The sequence below is a fragment of the Pygoscelis adeliae genome, unplaced genomic scaffold, assembly GCF_000699105.1.
Source record: "Pygoscelis adeliae isolate BGI_AS28 unplaced genomic scaffold, ASM69910v1 Scaffold244, whole genome shotgun sequence".
In the NCBI taxonomy this organism is placed as follows: domain Eukaryota; kingdom Metazoa; phylum Chordata; class Aves; order Sphenisciformes; family Spheniscidae; genus Pygoscelis; species Pygoscelis adeliae.
Window position 1 is genome coordinate 2,270,083 of NW_008824648.1, and position 12,798 is coordinate 2,282,880.

At 44.0% G+C, this 12,798-nt stretch overlaps 1 protein-coding gene across 1 annotated transcript in view; it reads right to left on the bottom strand.

Moving 5' to 3' along the window:
* The window catches only part of CAMK2G (calcium/calmodulin-dependent protein kinase II gamma), a 123,829-nt gene that overhangs the window by 64,477 nt on the left and 46,554 nt on the right, over positions 1-12,798 (bottom strand). Inside the window, exon 3 of the mRNA XM_009322482.1 lies at positions 4,655-4,714. Coding sequence (XP_009320757.1) covers positions 4,655-4,714 — 60 coding nt within the window. The remainder of the gene's footprint in view (positions 1-4,654; positions 4,715-12,798) is intronic.

Sequence of the window (12,798 nt, forward strand, 5' to 3'; positions counted from 1 at the left end):
AAACTACGAATGAGGAATTGTATCAAATTTTGCATCATTATTGTTTTGGGAGGCCTAGGACAGGAAAGGTCATGTTCAGTGCTGTGCTGAAGCTGAACCTCACACCTGCCTTGAACAAGCCTGTGGGAAGATACTGGGGTTCCCAACTCTGTCACTGCTCTAGTATTTGATGGGTAGCAGGAAGCATAGGAACATTTTCTCCACAAGAGAATCACTATGTAGTGAATTAATTACAGGACTTAAAAAATCAAATACACAGACTGACTGAAACCAAGTTTACAACTAAGCAGAAGACCAAAAGAGTTGTTCCAGTAAGCAAGAGTTGATATTCAACACATTTTAAGTTTAGCTCTACAACAAACAGAAGGCAATGGTGAAGTTTATTTTATCTCAGCCATTGCACAAGCTTCAGTGGCACAATCAGGAAAGTGTCTGCAAATGAAGGGTCAGGGCTATGAGCGTGCTTATGGAAACGTGTTTCTTTCCTGCAAAGCAAGGACCAAGGGAGAAGAGAGCCATATCCTTCTCTTCTGCGTGTTCCCAAATACATTCATGTCAAATGCCCACAAGATTTATAGATAAGTGAATCACTGGAACAGTAAGTTGTTCAAGAAGTGGAATTCCCCATAGAGCCGTGACTCTTGCCAACTTCCACAGGCATTTTATCTGCTTATGGACAGTGTGGTTTTAATGTTGTTGCCTTCTGCCTCTCTTTAACACTCCCACACCCTCAGTAAAATGGGTGCATCTTTTTTGCCTTTAAAACAGGATGGAGTGAACAGATCACTGATTGATCTCCGCCCAGTTCTGCTGTATTTGGTGAGCATGGCTGGCAAATGGTTTCTCTGGACCAGAATGCAAAATACTCTAGACAGTCGTCAGGAGGAAGAAGAAAGTTAGGGAAATAAGTCCTTCCTCTACTGAACTAAAGTCTGAGGTGACCAGCTATAATGGCACATTCAAATGGATGGTTTGCAATGAGAACACGGTACATACCATGAGTCGGAAATCAGAAAATTGCCTCAAGTCAACTTTCTTCTGTCCAGACAAAAAAAAAAACCTTACTGCAACACTAAGCTCTTAGAAGGATTACTCCACTGTGATTACCTTGGCCATAATGTGCATCTAAAGACAAGCAAAACACCCAATTACAGAGCAATAGCCTATAATTAGGGCTGCGATTTGACGAAGACATGTCAGGATAACTCAGAAAGTTTTTTCACAAGAAAGTCATTTCACAACGAGCAACAGCAAATAGAAATATCACCATTATTTTGTACCTAGAGTAACCTTTATTTCATCGGAGTAGCAGCTTTATGGTCAGTGTGTTGCAGTCCAGAATCTCCATAGAGGAATCAACTGTCTTGCAGCAAATGGGTAACAACCACAACTTCAACAATAGGTTTGCTTTATATCCTACGTAAAGGCGGGAGAGAAAAGCAGCCCACCTTGCAGAGTCCTAACAATCCTCTGCCCCGGACTCATTAGAGGCTCAGGTCACTGTAGAAGAGCAGGACATGCTGCAATGCAGTTTGCCACAAAAACAGTAACAACAAAACTTAATGGGGAAATTAAAGCAAGCCCAAAATCTGCAGAATTCTTCAGGATTGGTGCGGTGTTACTAGCATAGCTCACACTGAGGCAACACACCAAGTATTCATCCAGAAGAGTTTACAACACAGAATGGCAGTAACTAGGTGATTACTAACTGCTAATACACATTTCAAGGAAAAAAAACTAGTGCTATGTGAGAACAACATGTTTCCCTTCTACGACAACTAACAAGTCCAAGGAATATGGAAGCAGCAACGCATGTAGCATCTGGACTTCAGCAAGGCTTCTGACAGCATCTTATGTGCTATTTCCATAAGCAATTTAGAAAAAATGTGTATTCAGAACTAGCTTACAATGGTGTATACAACTCATTGAAAAAACATACTCAAAATTGATCACTGTCAAACTGGAACAATGTATCAAGTGATATCTTCAAGAGTTTGTCAAGAGTCCAACAGTATTCAACAGTGTTATTAATTATCTACATGATGCAATATGTGGCATTCTTATTAAAGATCACGTTACCGTGGGGGGAATTGCAACTGTGTTATACTATCAGAAGATAAATCAAAATGGTCTTGGCAAATCTGGGGGGGAACCCACAAAGTGGATTTCTTTCTATTTGTTTTAATATGGACAAATACAATGTATGCTTCGATAGGAACCCTCATCTATGCAAGATGGAAAAATTATTTGCTTGCTAGAAGTTCTGGAGAAAGCAGTCTGGAGCAATAACGTGTCAGAAAACAAATGTGCATCAACAATATATTTAAATGGCAAATTTCACAGGCTGATGTACAAATCAAGAGTATCTTTGGTAGGACAGGTGAAGCAATTCTTCCCCCTCTAGTCAGCACTGACATGGCTTTAGTTAGAATGCCCAGTTTTGGGCATCACATTTCTAGAAAGATATGAAGCAACTGGAGAGAGTCCAGGGAAGGGAAAGAAGGAAAAAAAAAAAAAGACTGGAGGTCTAGAAAACATGACATATGAGAAAAGATTGAAAGAACTGGGTTTGTTTAGTCTGAAGAAAAAGACGACTGAAAAGAGACATGATAACAGTCTTCAAATATGTAAAAGATTGTTACAAGAAAGAAAAACTACTTTCCGCATATACTTTGGATAGAACTAGAAACAACAAGCTAAGATAGCAGCAAAGTGTGTTTTTTCTAATGTCTAACTGACAGAAAAATTAAACATTTGAAAGATTGCCACTAGGGGCTGTGGAAGCATTAAAGGTTTTTAAGAACAAACAATGCCTGGAACCAGTCAGGTATAAAAGGTTTTCACAGGACTGCTGAATGGACCACATGACTTCCCGAGGTCTTACTCAACACACTTTGATTTTGTGTTGTAGGCATAAAACTTAATTCCTTTATTGCTATTTGTGACCACCCGTTGAGTTTAGAATGACTGGTCTCTTTATCTTAAAAGAAAAACTGTTCTTTCTAGGAAGACAAGAAATGCTCTGTAGAAAACGCAAGAACCACTGACATTCTCCCAAACTGTCTTTTCCAAACCACAATACAACAGGAGACAGGCATTGCCGCCCATTACAAATGAGGAACAAGCTGTAGAATCGCACCAGGAACGTGATATGTTTCTGTTTTCGGTGCAGTTTACTTATAAAAGTGGTTTTCCTCTTGTGTATAAGATTTACTCTGCGAGAGGCCGGGCAAGAAAAGATGTAAGAAGTGATAAAAAGGAGAGATGATGAAAGTGAAGTTAAGGCCACAATGAAAAAGTTACATCACCTACTAAACTAAGTGCAACAAATCTTACGGGGCAAATGAAGCTTGATAACTAGACTAATATGAGTTTTAGTCATTCTGAATATTGCCAAGCAATGAATTCACTGGCCAATATATTCATCAGTGCAAATTACTGTAGGAGGTGGCCACTGCTCCTCTCCTCATGCCATACCTCCACAACTACACTCAGATGCAACAAAGCTCTTTCTGCTGAAAAGCTGCTACCAAGGTGCTTTGCATTTTGTGAGGTCCCGAGCTTGTGGAAATTGCTTCTTCATCACATACAGAATAGGCTACAGATACTAGTCCATGGGGTATGCTGTAAGGCACCTTCCCTCTCCCAGGTCTTCAGAGGACAGGAGCAAATGATTACAAAGCTGAAAGTCAGAAGACCAGACAGATGCCCTTAAACGTTAGCTACACTGGCAGATAGGGTTATGCAAAAGACAGACGATGCAATGCATCACAGGTTTCCCAGACAGGGATATTTAACAGTGGTTTGGTTGAAGGTGGCAGTTTGGTATTTCTTAATGTTTTCTTAAACAAATTAACTCAAATTAGACCTTAGCTAGGATCCTTGAGGCTTTATTTATTTAAAGGTCCTAGAAAGGGGATTATTAATGGTCCGAATTTCTTGCTCAAAGCAACTTCCAGCAATGTGGAATTTGTCTAAAAGAAAACTTAGGACAAAACTCCATGGTGCTTTGGAACTAGATAAAAATCCATGCCCTCTCTCTACAGTTCAGTAAATAATACCATTTTGGTTTGAAGTTGTGCCTTATTTTGCCTCTTCCTGTATTTCTAGACAAAACTATTCCCTTTACTTCATTACTTTTTTTTTTTTTGACCACTGCCAAAATGGGCAATTTGGTTTTGGTCTCTTGTTTTTCGAGTAAGCGGCCACTGTAATGAGAAGAGCTGACATATTAGCCCACCCTCCTTCAACTTCAGGCATGTCACTGAATACAGATTTAAATGGATACGTCAGAAAGTGCCAAGAAGACGAAATAGAAGACAGGTGTGGGGAAAACAAACACAACGGCTCACTCCCATTGCAAAATGTCAGATGAGCAGACAAGAGTCATGCATCACCCGAGGAGCAGGGACAGCTCTGCATGGGCGAGCGGACGGGAACGCAGCACACTTTGGTGAACATCTGGGCCATGATGCTAAGGAATAGGACAGGGTCAAATGCAGAATTTGTCAAAGAGAAAAACTGAGGTGATTTCAACAGGCAAGCGTGACGAGTTGTTGTGAACATTCAGAATACATCTGTTCCCTTACAGCGCGCGAGATGAGACACTTTACTCCTCTCTCACCCCCATCCCTCTGAGCCCAAGGACGTTTACCAATATTTGGATGCTTTAGAAGTCGGCAGATTCGAGCTTCACGTTCCAGTTTCTGGTGATCTGAAAGAGAATAAGAAACAAGGTGTTAAGCACCACAACTCTGAACTGAGCTCTTGTTCATATTCAACGAAGGAACACAGTGACCCAGCAGACATCCAGAGGGCTGGGAATTGCTGGAACACGATTGTCTCCCAAAACCTCACAGCCGTTTCAGGCGAGGGCTATGCAGCCGAGGCTGCAGGAGGACCTCCGCTCCCACTGCAGAGCTAACACTAAACTGACATTCCCTCCTTGGATTCAAAGTGAGTAGCAGCAGAGTCAAAGACACTGCTCTTCCGTCAGCCTCACAAATACGCAAAGCCACTTCCAGTGACATCCCTTCCGAGACCTGCCCCCTTCTCCAAGGCTGGAGAGGAGGAGGAAAAGTCTCTGAAGAAATAGCCCACATGAAATAGGAAAAGGACCTGCTTCCACTCCAGAGAAACACTGGGGAAGAAGGGCAGAGTAGGAGGGAGAAACACAGAGCTCCTGCTAGTGCACAGCCATCGCATGAAGTAGGGAACTCTGCCAGTTCCAGTGAACCGTAAAGGTAATCATACTTCAGTACCCACGGACGGGCTCGCTGGTGAAATGCTGATCAAGCATTTCGAGATCTCCAGGCAAGAAGTTCTGCCCAAATGCTAAGTATGCTTATTTCAGCCCAAAGGCAACATCAGTTCGAGCACGACTGTCATCGGGATTAGAGGAAAAAACATCAAGGAGAGTAAAAAATGGTTTCTCCTCCCTAGAAATGTAACATGCGTGAGTGCAAGGAAAGGAGAGGGAGCTAAAGCAACTCTGCCCATCTCAGCCAAGAAGCAGGGAGCCTTTTAGCCACTGAGGCTCAGACAGGAGATTTTTCACTACAGCAATGATCCAAGTCCTGAACTTTCACTACAAAGCTCCCATAGTCTCAAGTGAAATGCTCACATTGGACAAGCACAAATTCACTGAAAGGATCTGAGGGAGGCAAATCTTTTAGGCAGCCCTGGCAGCTGCTAAACTCCAGACTTTTGGGGTTGCAGATGCCTAGAAAGAGGCAAGAAGCAAGGACTGCCCTTCCTCCCCAGTCCAGCCATCGAAAGAACATAGCAAGGGGAAGCAGCAGTCCCTGCCTGCTCTTGACATTTCTTCTGCAGCAGATCTTCAGCACACAGGCTTGAAAACACACCTTCTCTGCATCCCCTGTGACACACAAGGCTTCTCCTCAGGAGTAAGCAGGACCCTTGGGCTGGTTGGGCTACTCAGCAGATCACTGGTAGGAATGCAGCATCCTCCAATTTATAGGAAACCCACCAGAGACCCACTTCAACAAAGCCACACTGCACTGCTCTGCCTGAGAACAGCCTGCACAGCTCCACGGCCTCTGCATGGTCTTCCCTTCCCTTTGCAAAGGATGGAGATGTGCAGATGTGAAGTTCAGCACAGCGCTGAACATGACCTTTCCTGTCCTAGGCCTCCCAAAACAATAATGATGCAAAATTTGATAAAAATCCTCATTCATAGTTTTGAACACTCTTCTCTGGTGTTCCTGTGTTCTCCTACAAGAGTAGGATTGTGGCTTGTTCAGTGCATCATGAAGTCTGCTCTGTGCATGGATTTGTCCGCCATGTTGTTAGGTGTTGTCTTCCCTTTGTAAAGGAAGGCTTTGGGCAACTGTTCTCTTCCCCATGAGCAGAAGACTGAGATCGAACCAGATCTCAGCTCAGGACACTTTTCTCTCCCAGGCTGGGAATAGCAGCTCAGGGCACTGCAGGATTTCTGTCTTCTTTCCCACTGCTGAACTGTAGAAAATGTCCCAATTAATATTTTATAGGGCTGAGATGTGCTTACATCCTCATCTGCAACTGTTCAGGGATGGGGGAAGGTAAATTACTCCTTTCATCTCTCCTTCCTTCTCAGTCCTGGAAATTATTGTTGTTGTTGCATATATTTTACAGTTCTGTGCCAGAACCACTCTCCAGTAAAGCAGGCAGCAAGAAAGCCTGGAGAGCTTCCGTGCTCCCGAGGCCTTGGTGCAGTGCAAGCGCTTTCTCACCTGCATTGCTGGGGAGGGGTGGGGGTGCCTTGGCTTCCCTTTTAGCTGCATCTCTCACAAATGAAGTTTTGCAAAACACAGTTGCAAGGTAATAGACTGTGCTGCATACTCTGCACTCGGGCCAGATTCTCACAGCAGAACAACAGTTTAAGATAAACTATCCATCGCCCGCTTGCACGCCTGGGTCTTGCAAATTCCCCACTTACCCTCCCAGCTCTACTTGGAACCCCTACAGAAGGGGATCCTTCATCCACCCGGATCATGTTGCCCTCGTGCGCAGTTACACTTGCTGAGAATCTGTTCCCAAGTACAAGGACACAGGGAAGCAGACAGTAAAAACAGCTGAGCAAAGGGGGAAGGAGAGGTAAGAGCTCACCACGTGCTACTCAGCCACCGAATCCTGACAGCCAGGACAGCTGACAGGAGCAAGGCTCAAACAAAATGACATAACCATCAAAATGCCATGGGAGATGTAAATCAAGAGCAATTGCTCCCCTGAAATCCTACACCGTCGTGCAGAGGGAGGGGAGCGGGCAAAGCAGCTAGTGATCATGGGCAGCAGCCACACCAGAACTTGTGACAAGAGGTCATCACCCCACACCCCATCCCTCCAGCACCACACAGCCTGGCCAGAGACCAGAGGAAGAGTACAGCGCTCCAGTCACAAGGTACAGGAAACTATTTCTGGTCAGGGGGAAAGCATACCACACTCTTCTGTCTCCACGGCAACAAAACAGGCAAACTCAAGCACAACTCACAGAGAGAAAGCACGCTCCCGCCCCGGGAGCACCAGCCCACGGCAGCCAGCCGCCATAACCGAGAGCAGCGAAAGGTCAGGCTGGGCAGCTTTCCTGCCGCGGGTCTTGGAGGATCACGGATCCCGTTCCTGCGGGATCACCTGTCCCGTTGCAGGCGGCACCAGGACACAGCCCAACCTGTGACTTGAAAAGAGCCCCCCGCACCCCATCCCCAGAGAGAGCCCCTTTTTAAATCTTTCTTCATCGCCTGGTGGCCTTTGACACAGTGTAGGCATTTGACTCTCGTTCCAGGGATCAGTGGCAGAGTCGATTTGGGACTTGCAGGGAACAACCTGGTACCTAAACGCACGAGGAATAAACACGGAGCGGCAATTTTTCTACCTTTCTCTGGTCTAACAACGGTTATTCCCAGTAGGAGACAGAAAAAACAAAATTCTGTGAGTCCAGCAGAGCAAAGGCTGGGCTTTAACACATCTCTTATACGGGGTCTCACTGAACCTTAACAATGCAAAGTATGCTTAACTGTATTAGAATAATGATGAAAAGACAACACGGGTTCAGATCCCTGCCTTACCAAGAGCTTGCAAAGCAAATAATTTCTCCTCCCTCTGCCCAAAAGATCAAACTTATTTCCGCAAGCCATTTGTGAAGGCGTTTATTCTTAATGCACAGTGGAAGTACCCCTCGTAGCTAACAAACACAGCAACACATCTGACCTACCTTACAGGATCCCAGGCCTGGGACATTAGGCCTATTTCCCACCTTTCACAAACTATGAAATTCAACCAGCAATTTCTATAACTTGCCTAAAACACAGTATATCCTTTAGAAAACATAAGGGTTCACATTCAAGACTTCAACTGATAAATAAAGCCATACACCCACAGAAGTTACTCCAAATGTTAGTTATCCTTCCTGTTAAAATTTAGCACCGCCGTTCTAAGTCTGAATTCATCTACCTCCTGCTTCCAAATATTGGATTTCATTAAGCTCTTTTCCTGCTATGTTACAGAGCCGTCTAGCCCTGAACAATAGCTGATGCTTAAAACTTAAGTACAGGATATTACAAACACTCATCTAATATTCATTTACTGTTTTCCAGCCAAAAAAAGAGAATCTTGCCATTTGGACAATTCTTCTATCTACACTCTGAAGCAATGAGTATCTACACGGACGGAAAAGTGCAGTCTACATAGCTCTTTTGTAGCAAAATTTAAAATGTAAATGCTTAAGGAGATGGTGCTTAGAAACAGCAGGAGAAAAAACTTTCTTGTGTTTGATACACAACCTAAGGTGTGAATATCTATTTCTCTTTATTAGTCCTTCATATTATATGATTTCTGCATCTTGGTTCAGCATGTGAGACTACATTTAACCCAAGTACCTTTAACATTATTGCTCTGCAAATACTGCGCTAAGTGTTGTTCTAGTAACGTTAATACTGGGTTTCTTCAGAACATACCTGACAAGAAACTGCCCATTCAGAGAACTGGGATTTCTTTGGGTTGGGTTTTGATTTGTCTAGGGATTTACTTTAATAGAAAACAAGAATGATTGTGTTAGCATTGTTTGTGAGAGCTAAGGACCTGCAAAAATGAAACTGCTTCATTTTATACAAACATGCAGTCTATTCAACTGGGACAGCACTGCTCGTGCACAATGAATGGAGGGACAGAAGTGGCTATGCACAATTAATAACGTCACAGCTGTAAGAATCTCTAACTAAGCAGGTTAAAACAAAAACAACCCTGCCTAAGTACAGAAGACAGCAGACCAAAAGCATGATAGTTTGGCCTGTATGTCCCAAATGTAAACTTCAGCAGATAAATAGGGTAAGGTGATGGAAAAGAAAGGTGTACCCAACAGAAGTAAAAGCCAAAACGCAGACAGCTTTACTTCACGAAAACCTAGCAATCTCCAGCAAGGTGGGAAATATGACTAGTTTTATATTGATGCGCATTTCTTACTCTTTTGTAAGAAAATCCTTTCATTGTCTGACCACTTCAGTCGGTTACCGCAAAGATGCGGTGGCAGAGATGGATGAATAATGTAAGACCCAACTTCTGGGCTCCATTCTTCTCCAGGGAATCACTTCCCGGTTTTCTACTCTAGCCACTACCTGCACGGCTGCTTCGCAGGAGGTTTTTCCTCACCAGGTCTTTCTCCTCCAAGGGCACCCGAGGCCTGGAGGAGAACATTTTCAGACACACGGACAGGGCACAGGACATCTACAAATCCCAGTAGTCGAGAGCTGTCAAGTGAGAACATTTACGTAACAACAGCAACAAAAAAAAAAAAGATGAAGAAAAAGGTCACTGTGCCTGATCAGCCTATTAGGAAGCTGTGCTGAGGAGAAGGGGCTGCCAGGGAAGCACAGGGAGACCTGTCTGCGTGGAGCTGAGGTACGCTTGCAAAAGGCAGAGTCTGAAGAAAGACACCTGCAACAAACCCAAAAAGGAGATCAGTCCCAAGCAAGCGGGGCGAGGGCCGAACTTGAGCCAGGGAGCAGGAGAAGATGGTTAGGTGTCAGGTGCTGACACTGCCACCCTGCACAGGCAGCACAGCACGGAACTGTGCTTCTCCTGGCTTCGGACATAGCTACAATGCCCTGACTGACTCCCGCTCCCAAGAGATGCGGAGAGGGGTTTTGTTTCAGCTGCAGGCAGCTGCCACACAAACACGCTTTCCAGCCAGAGTCTTCCCACAAGCTCCTCAAAGGACCGGTGACCGGGGAGGTTGAAAGAGATGTGCCCTTTGCGCCCCATCCCCTCCACCTGCCCAAGGAACATTGACATTTATTGGTCTAGGAACAAACGTCAGCAAACCCACACCTATTTCAGGTAGTTCCTTCTCCTGGCAAGCAGAAGTAGAAGACAGCATTAAATACTAATTGAAACAGTGGACAAAACTGTTATTGAAATAAATAAACCAAGATTTATCAGTGAAAGTGATTAATTTTACACCTACCAGAAAACGAGGTGGAAAAAGTTAATTCTACCATACTTTCTTCAACAAGCATTGGAAACACAGCACGATTTCGAAATGGTTCCACGTGCAAAGGAGCACACTCACTACAGCTTACTTACCGCTTTACCAAACTGCAGCTATACTGAGATCCTGTGGCTAAAGCTCGCCCTTTATTTAGTACATCTGCCTTAAGAAAAAAAAATGGGGGGGGGAATGACACGCAACTTTTAGCAGCCTAAAAGTTTAGCCACCCCAATGGGAAGGCAGATTCTTTCCTAAATGCAGTAAAAAGAAGCAGCAACAAAACTAACGCTTAGGTGTGAATCATCTCTGTTTGATGAGAAACTGTCATGAAGAAAAAAACCTTGCTCCTCCCCTTACCAATACGTAATCTTCCTGCTCTCAACTGGAATATACACTCCAGCTGCTCAATACAACAGTCCACCTGTCTTCATCCTGCACTAGGACCATGCTCTATCGTTGCTGTTAAAAGGAGGCTTGAAGCTATCATTCCTGTGGGAACACATTCTAGATTACATTTCTGAGAATGGGAAGAGTCCGGAAGAGGAATCAAACCCAAAGCAATAAATTCAGTTTGATTGCTGTCATCATGCCAATTCCGGGAGACAGTCAATTGGTGCCAGCTGCTAAGATACCATTTTAGTTGCTTCAAGACAGAAATCGAATTTGCATCAAATAGATTTTGTAGCGTGAGACTAGTCTGAGCCTTCAGGTTCCTTCATGCTTTTCTTTGCTTGTTTAAATTTACACTTCCTCTCTGAGACATTCCCAGCAAAAGAGAGCTAGCTCCCTCATCCCGCACTTCAAGCCACAGACTTTCCCCCATATTCTCTTATTTTTCCAAGAAGACTATGCTACAGAACAGCTGAGATCTCTCAGCATTTGCAATAGGGTGGCACAGGACAGTATGCCATGCCACACCAACACTTTAAACACGAATACCAGCAGGTCTCAGATCACCACCATTTTCCTTTCTGCAGAAGTTAGTAAAGCAAACAAAAAAAATCATCCTAGGCCTTAAGAGTGACCAGAAGCGCCCGTAGATTCAGTATATCCTTTCTGACAAGAGCTAACAGCAGACGCCTAAAGAAAATTATAAAGAAAATAAGCATATAACAACACTTCCCAAACACTCTCCTTCCCTCCCTCCAGCTATTTGCAGGTCAGGACTCTGACGTTTCCATTTCAGTGTTTCTACATTGCCATTTCGAAGACCAGCCAAAATTAATAAATCTGTAACAGCATACCACCCCCACTGCAGGTGACGTTTCTGAAATCCAAAGTCTGTTTTCCAGCCTCCCCGTGCAGAACGACCCCAGTGGCACAACGTCCCAAGCGCGAGGGCAGAGGGCACCCATCCCCTACCACCACCGCCAGCATCTCTGCTGCAGCAACTGCGCAAGGGTCATAGAGTCACCAAGGGGAAGGCACTGCTGAAGCGAGCAAGTGAAGATGAAACAGCGAAGCTCCACTTTTCTCCCCCAGTGAAAGCTAGAGAAATGAGACAGTGGTGAAATCCTCATCACTTGCCTTCAGCTACTGACAAAGGAGGAGGTTCAAGTGCCAACAGGACACAACAAACAAATACAAGACTTCTTTCAAGACATGCCAGCAGATGTACTTTCTGACAAAGCCTTTCCTCTAGCAAAACCACTAATATTATTACCTTGTAACAGCCCTTTCCCACGCTCTCTCAACCTCCCAGAAACAAAAAACTCCACGCGTAAAAGTGTAATACCACCCCTAAAAGTACATACACACACGGATCTTAAAGACAGCCAGAAAGCTCACACAGTTGGTAACAAGCTGTGCTTCAACACACTAGTATCTGTGAACCCCTTGGTATTACTGTACTGGAAAAGCAAAACAAACAAAAGGAACGAACTACATGAACTTAGAACAGAGTTTCCACTTTTTTGTTCAAGTTAGACTATCAACACCACAGAGTAGAAGTCAAGATGGTTTAAGTAATTATATTTGTATCTCCAATGAGCACCCTGAAGAGTGGGCCAGGGAAATTCAATCTCTTTTCCAGTATTTCACTACCTTGTACTTACCTTGCGAAGATCATCTAACTGAAGGCAGATATGAACATGTGTACAACAGTGGCAAAAGAAAAGAAGGTATTAAAAATACCAAAAAGAGATGGATCTTTTAAAAAATGTCATAGTGTGCACCTTTGCCATTGCAGTTTCTACACTCGGTGTCATTCAAAGCTGCCTCTTCTTTTCACATGCATATTTTTCAGTTTATCAAACTTGTCCAATATTTTTCTTTGGATTATCCAGCAGGCGGACCTGGTAAGGGAAGGAGAATTCCTG